The sequence below is a fragment of the Podarcis raffonei genome, chromosome 12 (assembly GCF_027172205.1).
Source record: "Podarcis raffonei isolate rPodRaf1 chromosome 12, rPodRaf1.pri, whole genome shotgun sequence".
In the NCBI taxonomy this organism is placed as follows: domain Eukaryota; kingdom Metazoa; phylum Chordata; class Lepidosauria; order Squamata; family Lacertidae; genus Podarcis; species Podarcis raffonei.
In genome coordinates, this window is record NC_070613.1 from 25,023,355 (window position 1) to 25,047,749 (window position 24,395).

At 44.1% G+C, this 24,395-nt stretch overlaps 2 protein-coding genes across 4 annotated transcripts in view; both read left to right on the plus strand.

The window, feature by feature from the left end:
* MINDY3 (MINDY lysine 48 deubiquitinase 3) overlaps positions 1–6,613 on the plus strand; it is a 33,708-nt gene extending 27,095 nt beyond the window's left edge. Inside the window, exons 11-15 of the mRNA XM_053409531.1 lie at positions 2,175–2,247; positions 2,926–2,998; positions 3,847–3,934; positions 4,270–4,341; positions 5,394–6,613. Coding sequence (XP_053265506.1) covers positions 2,175–2,247; positions 2,926–2,998; positions 3,847–3,934; positions 4,270–4,341; positions 5,394–5,543 — 456 coding nt within the window. The 3' untranslated portion in view covers positions 5,544–6,613. The remainder of the gene's footprint in view (positions 1–2,174; positions 2,248–2,925; positions 2,999–3,846; positions 3,935–4,269; positions 4,342–5,393) is intronic.
* A 5,437-nt stretch (positions 6,614–12,050) lies between these two features.
* The window catches only part of ITGA8 (integrin subunit alpha 8), a 128,803-nt gene continuing 116,458 nt past the window's right edge, over positions 12,051–24,395 (plus strand). For 2 of the 3 annotated variants that reach the window (XM_053409512.1, XM_053409514.1), the window contains exons 1-2: positions 12,052–12,446; positions 15,998–16,122. In XM_053409512.1, the coding sequence (XP_053265487.1) occupies positions 12,193–12,446; positions 15,998–16,122 (379 nt within the window). In that variant the 5' untranslated portion in view covers positions 12,052–12,192. Of the gene's footprint in view, positions 12,447–15,997; positions 16,123–24,395 lie in introns of all 3 variants that reach the window. The other variant, XM_053409513.1, reaches the window with a different exon arrangement.

A 24,395-nucleotide genomic window follows, 5' to 3' on the forward strand; every position in this document is an offset into this window, starting at 1 on the left:
AAAAATTAAAGCTGTACTTTTTGATTGGGGTGTGGAGCATGTCTGGTGCAGACTAAGCATAGCATAAGACAGGATTGCAGAAGCAGCCTGTTCCACTTGTATCTGCAGCAAGAGCCTCCATAATAAGACAAGGAAGTGTGGTAGAGCCTTTTTGTTGAGCTCCGCGCTTACCCCATAAATCACTGAGGCTGTTGCTTTTGACAGAGCAAGGATCACTGCCAGGTCTGCTTCTTCCCTACCTAGAGCTGCCCCAGTGTTTTCTTTTCTTTTTTTTATAATAATAATTTTTATTAAGGTTTTTCCTTTTACAAATTCGCCATTTCAAACATTATTCACAAATTTCAACTTTTTGGACTTCCACCGGCTTCTCCACCAATCATCCATATTTTCCATTTTTACGCATTCGCTATATTTAGTGTTGCGATTTAATATTATCCTTTCAATTCTATTTCTTTTTTACAATACATCATTAACCTTCACAGAGCCTCTTTAAAACCCACTAGCGTTGTCTGTTCGTCACGTATGCTTTTCAGATAAACTGTAAACTTTCCCCAGTCCTCGATGAACTTGTGATCCCGTTGATATCTAATCTTCCCAGTCAATTTGTCCAATTCTGCATAATCCATAAGTTTCATTCTCCACTCTTCAAGGGTCGGTAACTCCTCTTGTTTCCATTTTTGGGCCATTAATATTCTTGCCGCTGTTACTGCGTATTGAAAAAGTTTGTGGTCCCTTTTATTTATCTCTCTTCCTATTATTCCTAACAAAAAGGCTTCTGGTTTCTTTACAAATGTGTATTTAAACATCATCTTCAACTCATTATATATCATTTCCCAGAAACCCTTTACCTTCTTACATTCCCACCACATATGGAAAAGCGATCCTTCTTTTTCCTTACATTTCCAACACTTATTACATGTTTTAAACATTTTTGCGCCCCAGTGTTTTCTTGGAGTAGCTACCATCCCCAGACCTTTGCTGCTTCTTTCTCTATCTCAATTATCAGTTTAGGATTGGGAAGAAAGAATTATACTTTCCCCCTTTGCCCATCGTAATGCTTATAATAACCACTGAAATTTGGCAGTGGGACTAGAGGAAAGGAGGGGGACGGGGAAGGAATTGGGAGAAAAGGAGCATCTAACCATTCAACTCATGAGAACTGTTTGATTGAAAAAAATCCAAAGCGCTCAAATTTGAGTGCCCCTAGACCTAAAATTGAAATAGCAGTACTGTTTATGTGTGGGTGGGTGCACTGCTTTGTGAGATATGTAATCATTGCTTTCTTTATTGTTTTGTATAACCCAGGAAGTCCCTTTATGCACTGTTTCTGGTGCTGAAAGCATACAGTAGCTCAATGTCACACCATAGTTTGCACAAATACCAATCTAGATCATGGGTAGGCAAACTAAGGCCCGGGGGCTGGATGCAGCCCAATCGCCTTCTAAATCTGGCCTGCGGACAGTCCGGGAATCAGCGTGTTTTTACATGAGTAGAATGTGTGCTTTTATTTAAAATGCATCTCTGAGTTATTTGTGGGGCATAGGAATTTGTTAATTTTATATATATATATATATAGAGAGAGAGAGAGAGAGAGAGTGTCCAGCCCTCCACAAGGTCTGAGGGACAGTGGACCGGCCCCCTGCTGAAAGTTTGCTGACCCCTGATCTAGATGGCAAGCCATGCTTTAGAACTGCTTATCCGCTCAGCACACTAGTCTGTACATGCATTCAGCCCTGATGGTAGAGAAACAGCCACAATTATGGTTGGTCAATTGATACTGTGCCAAACCATGTTTCTGCAAAGTTATTTCAAATTATGATTTGTGATTTTTGTTTGTCACTATATTGTAAACAATGGTTTATCAACTTGGACATGATTTAAAACTGTAATAGAGCTTTCTTAACTATTGTTTGCTGCTGTGTCTGAACTGAACCATTTTGGCCTTTCACTTACTGCAACATCTTTTACTACTACTTCCGCTTGGTCCTGCTGTTCACTAGGGTTGATTATTAATTACCAATTTCTCTTAGTAATAAAACAAACAAACTAACATATGCCTCACTTTCCTAGATGTTTCATTTATGAAGATGACATTCTGCATTTCATTGTTTGTGTTTATTGCTTTTCATCATTTTTCCAGTGATGTATTTAATCTTGTGGAATTCTCTCTTAAGGATTTAGCTCTTGTTGCTCCTGAAGCTCCCTCAGAACAAGCCAGACGAGTCTTTCAAACGTATGACCCTGAAGGTAAGATATGTAGTATGATCCTATGTATGCTTACTTGTAACCAAATGCAAATGAGTTCACTCTTAAATGTTAAGGTGCCAAATTAGGACAATCGGATGATTTAAAGTTGGCATAAAATAGAGAAATTCTTGCTCTTAGTGACCAATAAAAGAGTATGCATTGTGACATGATGATAGAACAAAGCACTCTCTGACAAGTTCACAATACGTTTTCAAATGACAGTAAAAATAATGCTTTAAAAGTATTCAGATACTATCAGTTATCCCTTTTACTCCACAGAGAATATAAATTGCATGAATTTAGTATCAAATAGATAGTTATATTCACATTTTCTCATTTCTTATGGTGTTTGGCACTGGTATAGCGTGGCTCATTAAATGAAACTTTGCATTGTTTGATATGCTCTCTTGCAAAAATGCAGTTCTCTCATTCTAAAAGTAAATGCATTGCTATGCTTGGTTAAAATTGCAACTGCAAGTTACAGTGCCCTGAAAATCATTAGAGCAGAAGTTATTTCCAAGAAATTGCATGTTCAAAGTCTGCTTTTTCATATCTGTATTTAGAGAAATGCGCATTACTTCCCATTTCGGAATAGGCAGTATTAATCAGCCCATATAAATATTTTTAATTCTTGGACACCTGCTAGTTCATGCTAATGACATTTCCTTATTTTTTCAGATAATGGTTTTATACCAGACAGTCTTCTAGAAGATGTAATGAAGGCTTTGGACCTTGTATCAGATCCTGAATAGTAAGCACAAATTGGCAGCTGTTTTAGAACACTGTTTAGAAAACCTTTGCCAGGATGAAATGCCACCTAAATGGTTGTTGTTTTTTGCTACAGTGTACACAACTAATTCAATATGTATCAGCTGTAAGTCTAAGGAGCAAGGTGCTTACATACAAATTCAAGACTAGTTTTAGAAAGAGAGATTTTCATTCACATGAATGGAGAAATGCTTGGTTATTTCCTTCTCAGCATGAATGTAACATTGTATCAAAGATAAATGTAAAATGTACTATGTAAATACAGCGTTCTTTCCTCAGTCTATTTTAGTGCAGGGATGGGGAACTTGCAGCCCTCTGTGCTGTTGGACTCTCACTGGCCTCAGCCATAATGGTCAGTTGTTAGTGATGACAGGAGCTGTAGTCTAGCAACATCTAGAGGGCTACAAATCCCCCATCTCTACATGCTGAATTCTGTTCATCGTGGCCTGTCAAATAGATAAAACAAGGGTGGGTCTTCTCAGGACAGTTAGAAAGACGATGTGTGTGTTAATGCTCAAGGCTTATCTTCACTCTCTTCTGCTGCAAAATCCAAGGAATTAAGACAGTGTACTTTTTCTGAAAGCTTTACCTAATAAGGCGTAGTGTGTCAATTGTTGTTGCTACATTGATTTTAAATAAGATTACTTTGGTTTAAAAATAACTCTTTTATTTGGCAACCAGATGCCATTCTTTTGCAATTGCTATTAGGATTCTAAATACAACAGCCTGATTGTTTTTGGCATTTAAAAGTGTTGTAGAACCATAGAGCTTAGTCATGCAAGAATATGAATGCACCACACTGATATTTTTGTGTTGTTCATCTTATCTTAGTGTAAATCTCATGAAAACGAAATTAGATCCAGAAGGACTAGGAATCATATTACTAGGTCCCTTTCTTCAAGAATTTTTCCCTGAACAGGTAATGTAACCCCTTCTTTCTATTCTTGCAATAGGGCATTTTTAAACAAATGGGAGTCAGTGATGCATTCACCATTCTGTAGTTAATATACATTATGGCTGCATTTGGATGATCGTATCTTGGCTTAATAAGTCAAGCTAGGAATGATCCATATATCCACGCATGCAGCCTCTTCATGCAGCTGCTTCAGTCCTCCCTTCATAAGCCAGCAAAGAAACCAGGAACTCTCCCATTAACTATAGTTTCTTGTTTCATTCAAAGTGGAGAAAGGGAACAAATGCCTTCAATGATATGAACCTATGACTTGAAAGTAACTGTCTTGTGTGTTCTCTTAGGAGTCCAAGGTTCAAGAATCATTCACTGTATACCACTACAATGGATTGAAGCAATCTAATTACAATGAAAAGGTATGGCAGCAGTGACTTCTCATACACCTAATTAGGCAGCTGCAGATATCCCATGGAAATAAGTTGGGTTCAGCCTATTTCCAAGTGGGCAGTCCACAGTGTGATAAAACCACCACTTACCATTTGGCTGGTGACACATGTTCTTAGGAAAAAAAGAACAAATAGAAAACTACGGAAATGCAAATGATTACGGAGGCATTTGGAAATGTCAGCGTTTTGTCACCAGTTCTCTCCACCAAATAAGCGAATTTAGAATTATCATGAAATTTTTAATAACTGTGCTTCAAAATGTCAAGAAAAGAGTTGGGGGGAGAGTACTAGGCAATTGTTGCACTGATCACTAAAACAATTTTCCAGCTTTGCTTTATTTAAAACATAAATTATTACGGAACTAGCTTTTATTTTATGGAATAATCTGTTTTGTGTCCATCGCTGTAGGGTTTTCTCTCCCATTTCAGTTTAGGTGCCTAGAGATATGGTTCCCACCCCATCTTATATAGTAAACTATGTAGTGTTCCCTGTGCACTGAGTGAAAAAACAGGCCCAGGGAGATTTCTGCAGATTTAGGTGGATCCCTGAGATCTGCACAACTGTGTTGGTTTTTTTTTTAAAGACTCCCCACCTGCTCGTTCCAAAATTAATGGAGGTGGAGAATTCCACATGCTGCCTCTGCATGTTGGCAGCAGAGCAAGCTCAGTCAGACGCAAGGGCTAAGAGTTTAGGTGTCTCTTCCTTCCCTACAGCCTGTCCTCAAGGCCCCATGTTCCGTCACCCCAGAAGAGACTAACAAACTAAAGACCAAGCTGGTTCTAGAGTCCCTCTTATATCCTTTCTTCATGTATGCTTCTGGTTAATAGTGAACGTGTAGTACGGCACAAAAACATAAGAGTGTTTCATTTCATCTTGTTAATAAGGTGCAGAAGATTTAAATTGATTTGAACCTTTGCTCTCGAAGTGATCTTTTAAAAATAGAATGGCTTGGTTTTGGTCTTTAAAATAACATGGTATTTCTTTGGAACAGGAGATTAAATAAGATAATTACATTTTCACAGGTCATGTATGTCGAAGGCACAGCAGTGATTATGGGCTTTGAAGACCCAATGCTACAAACTGATGATACTCCAGTCAAGCGCTGTTTGCAGACTAAATGGCCATACATAGAACTACTCTGGACCACAGATCGATCCCCTTCGTTAAATTGATGCTAAGAAAAGACCATGTACTTATAAATATCTAACATTTTGAATGAGGGTTGGGTAGGCAACTGCCTTTATTTAAAAAAAAAAAAAACACAAGCAAACTATACTTTTGATTGCGTGGCTATACACTGGTGTCACCGAGAAACTGTAAATAAACACTTTTCAGTGTTGATTAGACTATTTAATTTTTTTAACAATTGGATTGATTTCTATTATACCAACTAGTTCCTCTTTGGCCATTGTAGTACAGTTATTGTGAGTTCTCACCCAGAAGCCTCCTTGTTCAGCCCAAAAATAACCTGGGAAATGGTCTAGAAGTGCAGTATCTGCATATTAGATGAAATTGGTCTTAAACATCATCATAGTATTCACCCGTTTACACATTTGTTTGGCCATATGTTTTATTTGGATCATTCTGCCTTAGGGCACAACCCATCGGGAAATTTCCATACATGCACCCCACTTAAAAGGATGGATGAGAGCTGTGCAAGAGCATGGTAGCTTTTACCCAGTTCTCAGGGCTTATTCAAGGCAGCTGTTGGGTGGGTTTTGGCATACACTGCAGGATCACAACTTTGGGACTAGATTGGCATTTGCACTGAATATGTATAGATGAGTTAAATTTCTGCTGCTCTCTTCTAGAAATCTTAAGACTCGTCTACATGGCTTTGCACAAACAGCAAAAAAAATGATGTGGGGTATTTTTTGTTTTTAAAATGGCTAATTATAAATGATTAATGCTATTTATTGGCAGTTGTATTGTTCCCAGAATTTACATATTTGGCACACTGAAAGTCAAAGCAAGATTTAAGAAGAATAGAATAATAATAATAATATTTGATATTGTATAAAGGAAATATAAAAAAGCCTTAACAGCAGAGAGAATTTGTGCTGCGATTTTTGAAGCTGTTCATGTTATTATTGCCAAATACCTCTTCTCAACATGTCCTAACAAAAAACATAAGCCAGCACTATTGTATGTGTTACATGCATGAAAACATCTGTTATTCAAGTAGTATAGTCCATTATTTATTCTCTAGCAGGGCTTAATAAAAATCTACCCAAATAGTGAACTAGTGATTTTTGCCTTCTTGCCTACCCAATTTGGTCACGTTTATTTGTTATTTTTTAATGTCATAGAGTAACTCTATGGCTATTGAGTAATGGTATATTATACTTTAGTCAAGGCTACCCTGTTTTTCAGAATGTTCAGGAAAGGTGTTGTGTGGCTTTCAGAGTGATACATCATCCCCATTGATGTTCTCATCTCCTCCCACTTCCACCTGAAGTTCCTGTGTTTCAAGGCTTCTCTGTTCACTTCAGTGGTAGAGGCAGCGTCACATGCATGGAGCTCTTCACAGAAATTCCTTGGCCATGTGCCATTAATGTTGCACAGAATTTTTATTTTAAAACACGCACACTTCAGGCATATTCTAATGAATTTGGGAGTAAACAATCTTCTTGTTTTTCCTTTCAATAAATGGGCTGCTTTGCCCTAGCAAAAATATTCAGACATCTATTGCTATAATGCAACCTGATTCACTATTCTTAACCTCTCCTCCGTCCTTGCTTTAGTCCACCAGAAGAGGCAGAAATGTGCATCTTCTCAAATACAAAATGTTCTTGCCAATCTGTGCAGCTATTCTGTAGAAATAAGTGCTATTAAAAGGAGCCTTTCGTTGACCAGGGACTTTACTACTGATAAACACCTTTCCAAATAGTATTTTTTCAAAAGGCCAGAACTGTTTGAAAAGGTGAGATGGTAACTTGCAGATTTTTTTAAAAAATCAGTGTTGCTGTACTCTGGCAAATACAAAATAACTATTAGAAGCATGTGTTATGCTAATAGTCTCAGCTGCTCTTGGCTTGCAGTTATTTTCTCCAAAAAGAACAGTTGGAGATGGCTAGAAATGCTTGGACTGCAGGAGAGAAGGCATATTACTGAAGGTTACAAATGCACACAAATGTACTATTATGCAGGAGTCATATGTCTAGGAAGGTCTAGCATGTGCTTTAGTAGCAGTAAAATGCTGTTGAAACCAAGTTGTTCCAGTTCGTTATTAGAGGTTTGTAACCCGCACCCCAGTCTCATGATCATGTAACTGGCACTGTAGTGTGTGGCTCTGTTTTATAATATCCAGAGCACATCATTTTCCTTGCAGAAATTTGTCTTGGGTACTTATCAGTACCATTAACCTAATTGTGCTATTTTGTATTATGTTTGACAATGTCTGCAATTTGCTGCCAAATATCTAACAAAACTCAACCCCCTGTTTTAACGCTGTGTCATTTGCATTCCTCAGTAGCACCCGTGGAAAAATGAAGCAGCAGTCCCAGAACTGATATGTAGAGTTTCATTGTCAAATCCCAGCAGAGAATGTGTTTCTGGAGAGAGAGAATCAAGTGCAGTTGAACTCTGTTTTCCCCAATAAAGCTGGGTTGACTGCAGAGGGATCAGGCACTTGAAGCATCCTTAGCCAATGAAGCAAAGGGGTATTGAAGAGCACAAATGCTATCTTGTTTGTGTTTTAAGATGGCCCCATATTTTTCATGTTGACTTTGAGGGGAAGATGGCGAGAGAGAGCCCTGGGATTTTGGTTTGGATTTGTTTGTTCTTCTGGGTGGGCAAGGGCCCTGTAAAATAAACTCAGGCCCTCTGTGGGAAAAGTGTGTTTGGCTTGATCAGAGTTTCCTTTGGAAACAGCCCGCCCCCCTTCAGAGACCCTGCCCTTGTTCTGGGAGATAACGATTTTTGTTAGGGTAATTATATTGGGCAGGGGGTGACATTGTTTCTTTCCCTGCTTTATTTCAATGCACTCAATACTCTGGAGCAGCAGAGGTTCAAGGTCAACTGTCTCTCCATATTTCACAGTTACTGGCTTGCTTTTCCTCAAGAGATAGACTAAAGAAAAGAGGTAACAACTTCCTTCTGTTACAGGATACTGCTGCTGCTGCTGCTGCTGCTTTTGTTCTTACTCTCATTTTTTTAATGCTCCCCTCCAGAACCAGACATAATTGCAAAACTTACTGATGTGTCAGAATGACTGTCTCTCTCGAACAGGGAACCAAAGGTCCATACCCTTCCTCTGCTGGCAGTAGGGTAGTTACTTATGCACCACAAAAATAACATAGGTTTGCATAATACTTTGCATATGCTAATTTGTGTCTATTGCTGCCGATTTAGGGATAATTGCTATAGTTCAAAAAGAAAGGCGATAGAGGCAGCGAGCATTTTGCATGGGGGTTCTGTTCCTGGTCCCAGTGTGCATCTGCAGAACCCACATTAGCCTGCTCTGCCCCCATTCTGCCCTCTTCCGAATCAAAAAGGGCCTGCCCATCGGTGGTTACACATCAGTTGGATGGATGGAAAATGGTTGCCGCCTCTACGTCTTGCCTTGGTTGGGGAAACAGTGACCCCTAAGGCCCATTGTGGCCCTTGGTGTGAAAAATTGCCCCCACCCCTGTCTTACAGTTCACTATTAGCTACAACTCTGTCAAACCATATTCACCTATTTGAAGTACCAGAAATAAAGATTTAATAAGGTTTAACATTTGCCATGGGACACTGGTGGCACTGTGGGTTAAACCACAGAGCCTCGGACTTGCCGATCAGAAGGTCGGCGGTTCGAATCCCCGCGATGGGGTGAGCTCCTGTTGCTCAGTCCCTGCTCCTGCCAACCTAGCAGTTCAAAAGCACGTCAAAGTGCAAATAGATAAATAGGGGGGAAGGTAAACGCCGTTTCCGTGCGCTGCTCTGGTTCGCCAGAAGCGACTTAGTCATGCTGGCCACATGACCCAGAAGCTGTACGCCAGCTCCCTCGGCCTATAAAGCGAGATGAGCGCCGCAACCCGAGAGTCGGTCACGACTGGACCTAATGGTCAGGGGTCCCTTTAACATTTGCCATAAGTTTCTCAACTAAAAATTTCTTTTTTATCAGATTATTTTATCCTGCTTTTTAAAATTTCAGCCGATTTTATTCCTTTTTCAGAAAACAACCAGATGTTGGGAAAAAAATTAATTGTAATGTATATGATGTGATTGTTTTGTCATAGTTATGCTGAAAGAGGGCCAAATGTTTCCCTTCCCCCTCTTGAGTTTGAGAGGCCTCCGTGGCTCCATTCCCACCGCTATGGGAAGTTGATGTGTTCATTTCACCCTTAAAAATCTGCACAACAGCTCTGGTTACATCTCACTTAACACTGCAGCTGATAGGAGCGTCTCAAAAGTCAAATAGCATGAGGCAGGGCAAGCTGGTGATGACAGCTTAAGGCGCTGCACTTAACCTTGGAAATAAATTTTGCTCTTTGCTTGCAGTGGTTGGATGTGGCCAAGTTATTCTGCCTGCCGCTCTCATATGCATTCACACCACTACTATATATATATAAATTCACCCTACACTGTCTCTGACTTTGTTTTAAATGCCTTTGTTCAGAATGTTCTCAACTGACTCCTCCATCTCTCTCCTTCCACGGCTTTTTGTTTGTCCTGCCAAAAGCTACAAGATAAGCTGGTTTTAGAGAAGTACCCAGATGTGTGTGAGGAAGGGCCTTTTTCTCATGCCAGAAAAAAACACACCAGACAATTTGGCTCCATCACGGTGTATCTCTGTCCCCCTTCCCTTTGTTCTAGTGAAAACTACAATACAGGCAACTCCTACCTATATTAACAACACTGATAAACAGAACTCAGGAAAGGTAGAGGGTTTTTTGAGAGAGAAAGTTGTCAATAGTTTGCCTTAACCATGGATAGGGAAGCAGTCGTCATCCAGATGTTTTCAGACTACAACTTCCATCATCCCAGACCATTGGCCATGCTGGCTGGGTCTGATGGGGGTTGGAGTCTGGCAACATCTGGCTGCACGGGCGTAGCAATAAAACCAATACAAATCTGATGTTCTGCCCTTCTCCCAACAAAAGTCTGCTCTCCTAAGAAAAATCCTGAAAGGTCACTGGTTCCCCTCCTAACTTAAACCCTGAAAGCTGAGAAATATGGCCACAGATAAGCATTTTCTGAAGATTTTTGCCATTCCTCATTCTTCCTTCTGGCAAAGGAATACCCAGCTTGACTTTTGGGGAAAAGTCAGAAGCACAGCCTTCTTAGTTTGTTGAAAAGCAAGAAGTCCTGGAAGAGCGGGTGGGAGGAATCATGGTGGGGTGAAGAAAAAGCAGCAGCAGCTTGGGGCATTTTTGAGAGTATTATGGCATAAGGCAGGGGTCAGCAAGGTTTCTCTTGCCTGGGCCAGATCGGTCCCATGGAGATCCCTCCGTGGGCAGGATCGCGTGTGTGCGCCCATGATTTCCATCGTCTGCACCTGTGTAGACGTCATTTCCGGCGTCTGCGCCTGTGTAGACGTGATTTCCGGTGTCTGCGCATGCACAGACACGACATGATTTCTGGCGCCACAGAAGTGAGTCCCTGCGCTGTACTGATTTAGTGCAGCACATGAGCAGGCAGCTCAGTTTGGGGGCGGCTCGTGGGCCGGTCAAACACCCTCCGTGGGCTGCTTAGGTTGCTGACCCCTGCCATAAGGTTTTGTGGAGCATAGTCCTCTTCATCAGATGGATGAAGAACTGCCTCAGTAGCCAGTGTGGTTGGATGCGGGACCTGGGAGACCAGGGTGACCTTGGGCCAGTCTAACCTACTTCACAGGGTGGTTGTTTGGGAAGTACAGGAGGAGCGTGAGAACCAGGGAGAACACCTCTGGCTCCTTGGAGAAAAATGCAGAGGCTGTAAGTGCAATAACTGTATCTGAGGGTAGACGGGAAGAAGAAACGGAGTACAGAGAAGTTAAGTGGCCCTGAAACGGCGCAAGTCCGTGACAACCCTCCGCGAAGTCGCAAGCATGCCAAATGAAGACGAGGACCATTCGCAAGAGCAGCGTGCAGACGCCAGACCTTGTGACCACAGCCGCTTGCTTCTGTGGGAAATGAGCTTTCTCCTCTCCAGAGAAGCTCCAGCCCTGACGCTCTTCTGGAAAGGCCATCAGCGATTAACTGAAAACAGCTTGCAGATACTTAATTGGCTTAGGATTTTATTTAAGTTAAGTGATGAATTAATATGTTTAATTTCATAGTGTGAAGATCTAAGGATGTTAATGTTTAAGTTAATTTTTTTAAAGAACTGTGATTTGGAAAACAGTTAAAAGGACATGCAATGAAATTCAACCAAGGGGAAGCGAGGAAGTGACTTAACAATGTTAATAAGTGTAATTTTTAATAAGGCTATGATTTATATTTGTTTATTTTATGTGTTTGTTTGTTTATAATGTTGTGAAAACCAATAAAAAAAATTTGGGGGGGGAAATGGAAGGGCCATCAGCGGGGCGGCGGCGTCCGCGTTTGGCGGGCTCGGCCCTCCCGCCTCCCCTCCCCGTCGCGGCCCGGCCGAGGCCACCAGGGGGCGCCCAGTCAGGCACTCCTCGCGCGCTGCCCCGACGGCCGGCAGCGGCGGGCTTTGCGCCTCCCTCGCCATGCCACCTCCTGGCAGGCAGGCGGGCGGGCGGCGCGCGCAGAGCGAGGCGCGGGGGCGGCAGCGGCGGCGGCCAGAGGTAGCCCGGCGAGGCTCCCAGCGGCGCCTTTCAAGCTCCTCGCTGCCGCCGCTTGGGACTCCTGAGGAGAGCGAGCGAGCGAGGGAGGAGCGGCTGCCGGGAGGATGTGGAGGCGGCGGCGGAGGCTGCTGCTGGTGCCGCTGCTGCCGCTGCTCGGGTCGTCGTCGTCGGCGGCGCCTTGGTGCGGGCGCTGCGCTGCGGGCGGCGGCGCGCTGCTCTCGCTGCTGCTGCTCCTGGCGCCGCTGGCCGGGACGCTGCGCGCCTTCAACCTGGACCAGGAGAAGCTCGCCGTCTACGGCGGCCCCGACGGCAGCTACTTCGGCTACGCGCTGGATTTTTACAGCCCGGCGCCCCATGCGTAAGTAGCGCCCGGCGCTTTTATATATATATAGGGCTCAGCGGCTGCGGAGACCTCGCCGCCCGTCCTCGCGAGCTGGTGGGAGTCGGTCGGCTGCCCTTGGGACGGACGGAGGACGCTGCCTTGTGCCGGATCAGGCCCACTGGTCCATCGAGCTCGGGGCGTTGACGGGCAGAGGCTCTCCGGGGTTTCAGGCAAGGGACTCTGCCCAGCTCCTACCTGAACCTGGGATTGAACCCGGGACCTTCTACATCCCAAGCAGATGCTCTGCTCCTGAGCCCGCGGCCAGGAGCAATGCGCGCACTCTTTCCTAGCGGTAGCCGTCTAGGCGCGGCTACTCGGAAGCAAGTCCAAAGAAGTAATTACTCCCAAGTCAGTGAAGGGATTGCAGCTGGCTTTCTCGAAAGTCAGCAGCTCTGCTGAGCCCAGCGAGACATACTTTCCAGTAGGCGTACATAGGCAAGGCTACTTACCTGGGAGTAAGCCCATTGAACTCAAGTAGAGAGTTCAATCATACAGTTATCATACAGCGAGAGATTGCAATGGGCTGGTGGGAAGTTCCACCAATAGGTCTTCTGCGATCTGGACTAGAGAATCGAGTGGATCCTGTATCCTTCTTAGTCCAGACCGCAGAGTCCGGACTGATTTCAAGGCAGTTAAGTTGAACCAAATGCAGCGTCTCTTGCTATTTGATGCATGTGGACAGATCGCGAAGCATCCAGTATCCTTTTCCTCCAGAGCAGCGTCACAATGTGCAGGTCTACCGATCCGTGGGTTGATGTGAAGAACACATTTAAAGCATATCCCACCCCACTCCCTCAAAAGATTCTTGGGAATTGCAGTTTGTCAAGGATGCTGAGAGTTGTACCTCTGTGAAGGGAAACTAAAGTTTCCAGGATTGTTGGGGGGGGGTTTGCTTTAAATGCATGGTGCCCATACTGTACACAGCCATGGTGCTGAAATCAATGCAATTGTAGAAATCTAGATTTAAGTAGGAGTTTCTGTGAGGCTGCGTCAGGGGCACATATAGGCTCAGTGGCACAGCCTGACAGTATCACTGGCAAGTCACTTGAGATGTACCCCCTGGGTTTAGACTGTGTATATTTCACAGAGCATCTGTGAAGCCCATTAAGAACAAGTTGTGTGTGTGTTACTGTGAAATGCTTTCTGCGACTTAAATAGAAGCGCATTTTTCTGCTGATTCAGCCCTACTGAATTTGACAGGATTAAAGCCAATTACTTTGCCTTAACTGGGCAGGAAATCAAACTGTAATTGTCCAATTTAAGGTGCGCAGCAGTTTTCTATTGATAGTAGTTCTGTAGACTCTCTCTTTAGACATCAGTGGTGCTGCACTAAAACCTCTCTCTTGTAAGCTGTGGATTGTTGCCAGGTTGAATAGACTGAGCTGATTGCTTTGATGAGACCAGGTGTGGCCATAGGCAGGCTTGCATGCCATCAGTCTACCCTGTATTACTGTACATGTAGTAGCAGAATGCATAGATCAGGCATAGGCAAACTCAGCCCTCCAGATGTTTTGGGACTACAACTCCCATCATCCCTAGCTAACAGGACCAGTAGTCAGGGATGATGGGAATTGTCATCTCAAAACATCTGGAGGGCTGAGTTTGCCTACGCCTGGCATAGATTTACTCCACTGAAAAGCATGGTGCTTGAGATGAGTTCTGTTTACAGTGTTTGATCTGTGATGTCCCATTCACACATACATGTGGTGTTTGCAGTAGCCTAGTGGTGAATGTACACATATGAATGGCTCCTGGGTCTATCAAATATTTGGAGGGTATGTGGACCAGAGACAGGAGAGAGTCATCCCGATATTTGAGAAATGAATCCATGGAATGTTGGTGTCACATTGGAGATCTGCAAGCGGATTTGCTGGAGCAGGGAAGATGCTGATGTATGGCTTATTGGCCAGCTTTGGGGCCAATGCCTATACTGAGCAAATGGAGCATAGTGTCTAAGAGCTATGAAAGCCCCTGGTTGGAGTCTTCCACCACCAACTCACTTGGTAGCCTTAGTCAAAGCCATTCTTTCTCAGCCCTTAGTCCTCCTGTCTCCAAAATTGGGAGATAATAATACTGACTTACCTTAAAGCAGGGATGGGAAACCCGGATGTTGCTGGACTACAACTCCCATCATTCCTCACCATTGGCCATGCTGGTTAGGTCTGATGGAGTCCAACATCATCAGTGGCAGGGTGGGGTCCCTCAAACCTGCCTCCTCTCTGCCTTCAGCATATGATGGTGGTGCTGACTGTAGTGACTGATGCCCCTAATGCACCAGCCTCCAATGGATGGTGGTGATGTGAGAGCCAGTTCATAGACTCACAGAATCATAGAATTGTAGAGCTGGAAGGGGGCCACAAGGGTCATCTAGTCCAACCCTTTGTAATGCAGGAATCGTTCACCCAATGTGGAGCTCGAACCCTTGACCTTGAGATGAAGGGTCTCATGCTGTACCGAATGAGCCCTTTGGCCTTCTTACTGAGATCAACAGAATTTGCCTGGTGAAGCCAAAAGTCTGTTTATGCAGCAGTTTCCCCCAGATGGCTCACAAACAGTTCACAACCCCTAGTTGTTTGTTTGTTCCTAGCTTCTTACGATGAGTAGTACACTGCCTCTAAACATACGTAGAGCTTGTTTGTAGCAATGTCATGACCACTGAGAGACCTATCCCTTGTGAATCCCTTTCATCTTTGCTTTGAAAGCTGTCTACTCTACTGGACTTCACAATGTAATGTGGCAATGAATTTTCCTTAAGTTGAGAACATAAGAAGAGCCCTGCTGGATCAGGCCAAAGGCCTGTTTAGCCCAACACCCTGTGTCCCACAGAGATAAGCCAAATGCTTCTGTGAAACCCACCAGCAGGGCATGGGGGCATGTTAATGATGAGCTTGCTGGAGAAGTTGTCCTGTAACCCTATTTAGATGTTCAAAGAACAAGGCAGAAGGCGGAATGCATGGTGTAGCTTCCCAGGTGGCATGTATGTTGGATTAGCATCCCCTCAATACCTTCATCCAAGTCCTTTATAAAGATGTTGAACATCTGGGCCTAGGACAGAACCCTGGGCCTAGGACAGAACCCTGCAGCACTTTTTCCCCCAATGAAGATTAGGAACTGTTTGTGAGCACTCTTTGGATTTGGTTACCAGCTTCTCCACAATAATATCATGGGGGACTTTGTCGAAAGCCTTACTGAAATCAAGACATACTATGTCCACAGTATTCCCTTACGCACCAAGCTTGTAACTCAAAGAAGAACAAAATGAGATTCATCTGGTATGACTTGTTTTTGAGAAACTCATGCTGGGTCTTAGTAATCACAGCATCCTTTTCTAAGTGCTCACCAACCAACTGTTTAATTACCTATTCCAAAAAGTGCTTGACCATTATTTATTCTTGTTGAATGCTTATAAGTTGTTGTTTTTTTTAATTAGCTATTGAGCTAGCCTTCAGCAAACAGCCATGTTTCAATGAAACGGCTGACCTTTGCTATTTCATTCTTCTTCATGAACGCCTATGGATGTTTTGCAGAGTAAGTGTCCTAGTTGGAGCTCCTAAGGCCAACACTACCCAGCCAGACATCGTGGAAGGAGGAGCAGTCTACCATTGCCCTTGGCCAGCCGCTGACTGTAAACAGATCCCATTTGATAATACAAGTAAGTGAACTGGTTCTGTGTCAACATTGGTATGGAAACATGTAGTTGAACCCAAGTTCTGATGAAGCTGTGCCTACTCCCTGTGGCATTCTCTCCAAGGGTGGTCATTTGCCTGACCTAACTCTCTGCAACTTCCCAGGAGGAAACACCACTCTTGGGTGTTTGTATGTATGTGCTTTGTGAGGAATGATTACATGGGGTTCCCCAAAGAGAGAGCAGTGCTATGTCCTCCAGTGCTTCAACTTAGGCCGCATTCATTCTATACATTTAAAGCACCATGACACTATTTTGAACATGGCTTCCTCCAAGAATTCTGGGAGCTATAGCTTGTTAAGGGTGTTGAGAGTTTATTCCCCCCGCCCAGAGCTACAATTCCTAGAGTTCCCTGTGAGGGATCGATTGTTCAACTGCTCTGGAAATTGTAACTCTGGGGAATAAAGGTCTCCTAACAACTCGCAGCACAGGAGCTATCCCACCCATGAGGCAAGGTAAGGCAACTTGCCTCAGGCGGCAGGATCCACAGGGCCACCAGATCAAGTCTCCAAGAAATGAATAGCCTGCTGCCGCCGTGGTGGCAATAGTGGCTGTGGCACACTCCTTGGAGGCCAGATCTGACACTACCTTGGCAGCGCCCCACCCCATGCCACCTCTACAGCAGCCTTCTGGCAAATAGGAGGCACTGCTGGTCTCCTACCACCCTTGTTCCTGATGTAGCTCATTATTCCCGCCCTGTTCCCGATATGGATCTTCACTCACCCCTATTTTGCCATGGCAGGGGACATGGAGCATTCTGTGATATGACTCAGGTGCCAACGTGTATTGGTCCAGCCCTGTTCAGCACCCTCAGCAAACTACAGTTCCCAGAATTCTTTGGGGGAAGTCAGAAGTCTTTAAAGTGGCACCATGGTGTTGTGAATGTGGTCTTAGGCTCTCCGCCTTCACTAACTTTCCTGGGTGTCCTGAACCTTCCCCCACCCCGGATGTTTTCATGCAATGTGATTTACACTGGAGTCCTTGTTTTTGTTTCCTATTTCTTTTTTAAGAGAACTGGCCTTGAGTTTTACATAGTGAGCTCCTTGTTCAGTGTTCCTCTCTGAAGCTGAAATCTGTGTGCACTCAGTGTTTAGCACCCAGTCTTTTGCATCTCCATATGCGCGGAGATTTCTGTCTGGCTGGGTGGAGCGAAAAGGTACCCTTATTTAATTCTTTTCAGAGGGGAGAACTTTCAGGATAATGGAGGCTGGGTGGAAACCAGTGTAGGCATCATATGGATGGATTGCATCCACTTCAAACCCCTCCCCCACCCCCTCCGACAGATGGTTCCTATTTAATTAAAGCGAAAACACATTTGAGACAATTCGGGCTGTTTATGTTTGCTGTTGTTTTCCCTTTATGGCCCTTGAAAACCATTTAGTGCTAGTGTCTTCTGAAACATTAAAACTGAAAGGTTTTAATTTAGTCAGATCTGATCTTTAGAAGGCATGGGGGCTATGATTCATGGAACTTAGTTTAACTTTAGTGGTGCTTTCTTGAGAACATGGGTACACCCAGCCCCCTTTCAAAACGTCCCTGAGAGGGAGGCAAAATTAGTAAGGTGATACCTTTGGACACACCAGTGTCTTTTGGGGGAGGTCTCCTTCAGACTCATGTCAGGAGGCTGGAAGTGAAACTCAGCTCAACAAGCAAAATTCAGATGGGTACAAACATTGTACAGTATTGTGTAATTCGCCCTATGTCCTGCCTGAGCACATGAAATGGTTGTGGGACAATAGAGAAAGAAATCTTAAGGCGCAGTCCTTTGCAATGACTCAGTTACAAAGAAACAATGGTGTTCCTACCCCACAATAGCTTTAAGAATCCCTGTGTAGCTATACAGTTCCCAGACTTTTAAGTGTGTTGTCAAAGTTCTATTTGACAACCAAACAAGACTCCCCCAATGGGAGGTATGTTTGACCAGGTGACAGGGTGCTGTCCCCTGTAATCATATCTCTCAGCAATTTACTTTGGGATCTATATCAGGGCAGAAGTTGGATCAGGGTCTACTGGTAGAGCTCTGGGTGATCTGTGGTAGATCGGCAGGGATTCCTGGTTCCCAGTTGTTTCACATTTGCAACAACAAGGCCTTTCTTTTTCCTCTTTATTGCAGGAACCCACTTAAAAGAGGAAAAAGAAAGTCCTTGTTAAGGAAGCTTAAGGAGAGAAAAAAAGAGAGCATATTTCTGTGTTAAAGAGTTCTGAACTCAGTTCTGGTACCAAACAGACACTCCTGAGCTGAACTTGTGTTCAGAGGTGCCCTGCTCCTTAATTCTAAACATGCTATGTCTGCTGCTGCTACCACCACCACTTGGTCACTATTTTGCAGCAGGTTCCAGTTGATGGACCTTGGGACTCTAGTAAAAACAAAGCAGATTGAGAAATAGGTACACTGAGGGAATGTCCATGTTGTACGACCAGAATGTTGAGTTTACTTACATTCTTTGCGTATGTGTTTTCCCACAGCAGGTGTAGGGAGCCTTTGACCCTTCAGATGTTGCTGGACCACAGCTTCCAGCATCCCTGAACTCTAGGTTGAAGAACACTTCCCTAGCCCACTGATAGCTGGTCATTTATGCCTGCTGATGTGCCACCAATGTGCACAGAATGATGTCTTTTGATAAACTTCTGTAAGCTCTCCTAAATGTGAGTTAGTGGTGGCAGAACAGAACCTGGATTCCTATGTCTGTAGGCAAGCACACATGATCTCCTTGCAGCTGACATTTGCAGATGCAGTCTTGAAAACAGGTTCTCAGAACTGAGAATTTATGGGCAAAGGTTTGTAGGAAAGGAAAGAACAGTAGTGGATCAATGCTCTCAGAAGTAGCGAGCACAGGAATGCAGAAACAGTGTTAGAAACTGAGATATAAAAGCTAGGTGCTAAATGGAACCTTGAATATAGGTTATGGGTGCAACAATGGAGTGTATAGGCACACTTTTTTAATAAGGAGAATACAAAGCTGAAAATGAATGAATTTCAACTAAAATATTATGTTCATTTTTCACATGGTCTAGTCCTTCCCAAGCCCACCCACCTAATATTCTTAAGAGGGTCTCTTCTCCAGTCTTCATAGAGTAGCTGGAAGTGGGGAGGCAGAAAAAGGTCCTCCTTTCCTTCTACTCTATGGTTTTAATCTGAAATCTTGGGCGCAGTACTGTGCCCAGAGCTCAGAAACTGCTCGCACTAATTAAATTCCCTGTTGCAAAATGCGCCTAGAACAATGGGAGTTTCAAACACTGCTAACAGCACAAATCTACTGATTGCATTAACATTAGTATAATCTCTGTCTACCTTCCTTTGGCTACTACTGTATTGCGACCCCAGAAATACATCCTGGCCCTTTAAGCACATTTGGAGTTACTCATGCAGAACTAAACTAGAGGAAATAGCATTCAGGTCTTGGAATAATACGATGAACAATATGTTAAAGATCTACGTTAGTGAGTGTATGTGTGAGAGAGTTTGGCTATGCCATGCTGTCCTTAGAATGTTTCATTAGAAGTAAGCCCATTCAATGAGCATATTTTTTCTCCATCAAGTCTCCTTAGAATCATGGCTTTAGTTGACTAGCACACATACTTTCAAGTATCGTAGTGACATCAAAAGTGTAGTGATGGACTCATTTCCCAAATTTGTCTTGCACCTGTATCTTTTATTTTAAAAAAAAAAGAGTATGAGAAGTCACCAATCCAGATAATGTAGCACTGGAAAGTAATTAGAATTCACCTCGTTAATATAGCCATGCTCTATGGAGATACATGTAGCACCTCTTGGCAGCTTCTGGAAGTGTGTGCATGTGTGTGTGTGTGTGAGAGAGAGAGAGATAGAGAGAGAGAGAGAGAGAGAGAGAGAGAGAGAGAGAGAAAGAGAGAGAGAGAGAGAAAGAGAGAGACTATTTCACCAGGCCCTGTTGTGAGTGTGCAAGGACAACAGCACCAAGAACACCACAGACCTGGGGAGGAGACTTTGACATCATATGCCTCTAGCATCACACATCGCCAGCATCCAAATTCAGAGGCAAGCCAGGTGCCAAATTTCATCTGGCTGGACGAAGAGAAGCCCTGTCTCCTGGAGACAGTGACACCCAGTGTTAAGAACATAAGAATCCCACTGGATCAGGCCAGTGGTCCATCTAGTCAAGCATCCTGCCTTCACAGTGACCAGCCAGATGTCTATGTAAAGCCCGGAAGCAGGATCTAAATACAACAGTGTTGTCTCCATGAGACACCATCTCCCCTGGGCTCACTGCTGGCCATACAATGACAGCAAGGGATACCAGAGACCTAGGGAGTGATGCTGACCACAACCCTCCAGTTTCTCTTTCTTAGCTGTCCCCACCAAGGGATGAGCCAGGAGCCAAGTTTCATCGGTGGCCATGCTTCTTGTGTTGTTTTAATCTGTTTTCTTGCAGTTCATTTGACTAGACTTTGGGCTCTAAATCTTCCAAGAAGAGAAAAGTCATTTTAATATGACTAGTCAGAGCCACACAAGGAAACGTTTTGGTGGTACCGAGCTGAACCTCTGATGTCTTACGTCACTGCTCGGTCCTTTCCCACTCGCAAAAAGAGATTTTCCAGTTTAATGAAGAATGGGAATGGAAGCCAACTGGCGTTAATTACAGACAAATGGGACTGGATCAAACACTGCAGTCATTTTATAGACTTGGGGTTTGCTAATACCAACGTTCTGGGTGTGACCTCAAAAAGAAAATGAGAGTTGGGTGGGCAGGGGTGTGTTAATACATAATATTTTAGGTCTGAATATCCAAAAGCTTAGTGTAACATAAAAAAAAAATTAGTTTGGGCATAATTTGAAATTCATTTATTTTTGCACAAAAAAAAGACAATAAATGATTAACTCTTAGTGTTGCATGAGCATGGACTCTAGACAACAGCTACAGGCAAGAAGTTAAAGCAGGTCCAGTCCAAGGGCCACTTTCTACCATTAGCAACCTTTCAGGGGCCACATGCCAGTGGTAGTCAGGGCCAGAGGCAAAAGTGGTTGGGGCAATGACTTTAACCATAGGCTACATTCCAGCATCTTAAAAAGCAGAGACATCACCTTTGCCAACAAAGGTACGTATAGTTAAAGCTATGGTTTTCCCAGTAGTGATGTATGGAAGTGAGAGCTGGACCATAAAAAAGGCTGATCGCCAAAGAATTGATGCTTTTGAATTATGGTCCTGGAGGAGACTCATGAGAGTCCCATGGACTGCAAGAAGATCAAACCTATCCATTCTTAAGGAAATCAGCCCTGAGTGCTCACTGGAAGGACAGATCGTGAAGCTGAGGCTCCAATACTTTGGCCACCTCATGAGAAGAGAAGACTCCCTGGAAAAGACCCTGATGTTGGGAAAGATGGAGAGCACAAGGAGAAGGGGACGACAGAGGACAAGATGGCTGGACAGTGTTCTCGAAGTTACCAGCATGAGTTTGACCAAACTGCAGGAGGCAGTGGAAGACAGGAGTGCCTGGCGTGCTCTGGTCCATGGGGTCACGAAGAGTCGGACACGACTAAACAACTAGACAACAACACATTCCAGCAATGCAAAAGCTTCAGGCTTCTATTTACACCCACCCCGATCCAGGCAAGAAAGAGACCTTATCATAGTTTTCAGAAAGGCAAAATCACTTGAAGGAGGCCTGGGGCAGAGCATGACCTGGGGAGAAGGGGTGGGGTCTGAGGAAAGCCTCAAGTCCAGAGAGCCTTATTTGGTCCCCAGGCCTATGGTTTCTCTGCTCCTAACGAAAGAGGTTCAAAAGACCACATTTCAGTCTCTGCTTCCAGTTTGTTCTTAGCCCCTGAGCACAGGACTCCTTAGACATGTTTTCTGAGTAAGATGGCATTTAGAAAGCATTATGGGACTTGTAACCTTTCAATGCGTGGGGACCCCACAGCACACTTGGATGAGTTTCTGGCTTCCTCCGCCAACAACACTTGCTGCACAAGTCGACAGAGCAGGAGCACAGGATGAGGACACTTCCTACAAGCGGCCTTTGTGAAAGAGCCATAACAGCAATTCCTCTGTTTTGGTCCAATTTTGAAACTATTGCAACATTGTCACCCAAAGCTTCAGAATGCATGGCTGACTTGGAGCAACGGCACGATCTCTCTTGCGGCGGCTTTATGCTGGAAGTTTATGAATGACTGTTGCTGAGGATCTGAGCATAATAAGACCCCTGTGGGATCAGACCAAAGGCCTATCTGGCCCAGCATCCTGTTTTTCTCAATGGCCAACCAGATGTCAGTGGGAATCCTGCAAGCTGACGTTAGGGCAATATTTATTTTGCCCTAATGGGCAATAGCTTCCCTTACTGTTGCTCTCCAGCAAGTGCTATTAAGAAGCATGCACCTTACGTTCTTGGATCGGGAGGCAGCAAATAGCCATCATTAGTATGGGTTAATAGCCTTGTCCTCTATGCATTTGTCTAATCCCCCTTGAATGCTGCCTAAGGTGGTGCCCACTGCCGCATTTTATGGCTCCCAATTCCATAGTTTAACCGTGTGAAGATGTACTTCATTTGTATCTTCTGAGCTTTCCACTATTCAGCTTCACCAGACGACCCAGAGTTCCGCTCTTTTGACAGAAGGAGACCCCCCCCACTTTCTTTCCAGCATACATACTCTTACAAATCTTTACCATTACTCACCTTTTACAGCTGGGTCATCATTTTCATGGAGCTGTCCACCAAAACCCCCAAGATCTCTTACCTGCCCTTCGTCTCTGCTCACCATCCCCTCATGGAAGGAGAGGCTCACACTCTCCTTCACTGCCCAGCACAGGGTAACTGTTTGTGTCAATTACCCATTAAAAAGGTCAAGGTCAAGGGACCCCTGACCATTAGGTCCAGTTGTGACCGACTCTGGGGTTGCGGAGCTCATCTCGCTTTTTTGGCCGAGGGAGCCAGCATACAGCTTCCGGGTCATGTGGCCAGCATGACTAAGCCACTTCTGGCGAACCAGAGCAGCGCATGGAAATGCCGTTTACCTTCCCGCCAGAGAGGTACCTATTTATCTACTTGCACTTTGAGGTGCTTTCGAACTGCTAGGTTGGCAGGAGCAGGGACCGAGCAACGGGAGCTCACCCCGTCACAGGGATTTGAACCGCCAACCTTCTGATCGGCAAGTCCTAGGCCCTGTGGTTTAACCCACAGTGCCACCCGCATCCCTAATTACCCATTACCTTGCTTTATACTGCATGATAGTTCTTCTCACCAGGCAATTCCAGGGAACTGATTCAGTCTGAATTACTACACTGCTAAGCTGCCTCACACCTGGGTGAAGACTTCAAGCATCTAGTAATCTTCTACATTTACTAACTCTAGAAATTATGGGGGTGGGGGGGATATTGTACCCAGGACTTTTAGGGGAATCTGTCCCCCTCTCAAACCCATAACAGTAGGTCCCCATTGTTTTCTCTGGGAGCAAAGAAGTTCAATTTTAAAAGCAAAAAGCTGTGCTCCAGGTGCAAGAAATGAAGGTATGGCTTAACTATGGCGCATGCAAAATCCCCCCAACCCATTCCAACTGTAGTGTGATAAGCACAGGGATTATGGATGGCAGCTTTGGCATCCTAAGAGGCCATCCACTAAGGTGAGCAATATGTTGTGGAATTTGGGGGTGCTTTACATGAAAAGTGAGTCTTGTGGGCATAAGAACACATCAGATTGTGCAACAGGGCTGGCCACTGGGTACATGGACTGTGGCTGATGGGAACCAGAGTCCTATAACAGATGGAGGACATCAGGTTTGGAAAGGCTGGTGCCCATCATTTCAAGGTTCTTGGAAAGACAGATGCAGTAAAGAAATAACTTCTTCCTAGGCATGCATAGTATTGTGCAGCCCAATATATATTTTAATATGAGATTCTGAACTGCCTTGTTTTTTCTTCTTTGGTACCCCTTTGTTTCCAATATCCACTTTCTACCAGAACTGTAGCATCAGAAGGGACTCAAAGGGTCATCAATGCAATGCAGGAATCACAGCTAAAGAAAGACATCAAACCTCTCTTCAAGACCCTCCAATGAAGGAGAGTCCATGAGAGTCCATCCCAAAGCCCTAGTGGTGATCATGAAGGATATATAGGAAAATGCTATTCTAGGATTGCACACCGCTTCTTTCAATAGCTGTTGCTTCTTAGGCCTTTTACAATTTCCACTTTATTTTTAACACTCTTATGCCTACAAAAAGCCCCACCCCTTTTTGAATCTCCTTAACTGAGAATTGAGATTTTTAGTTT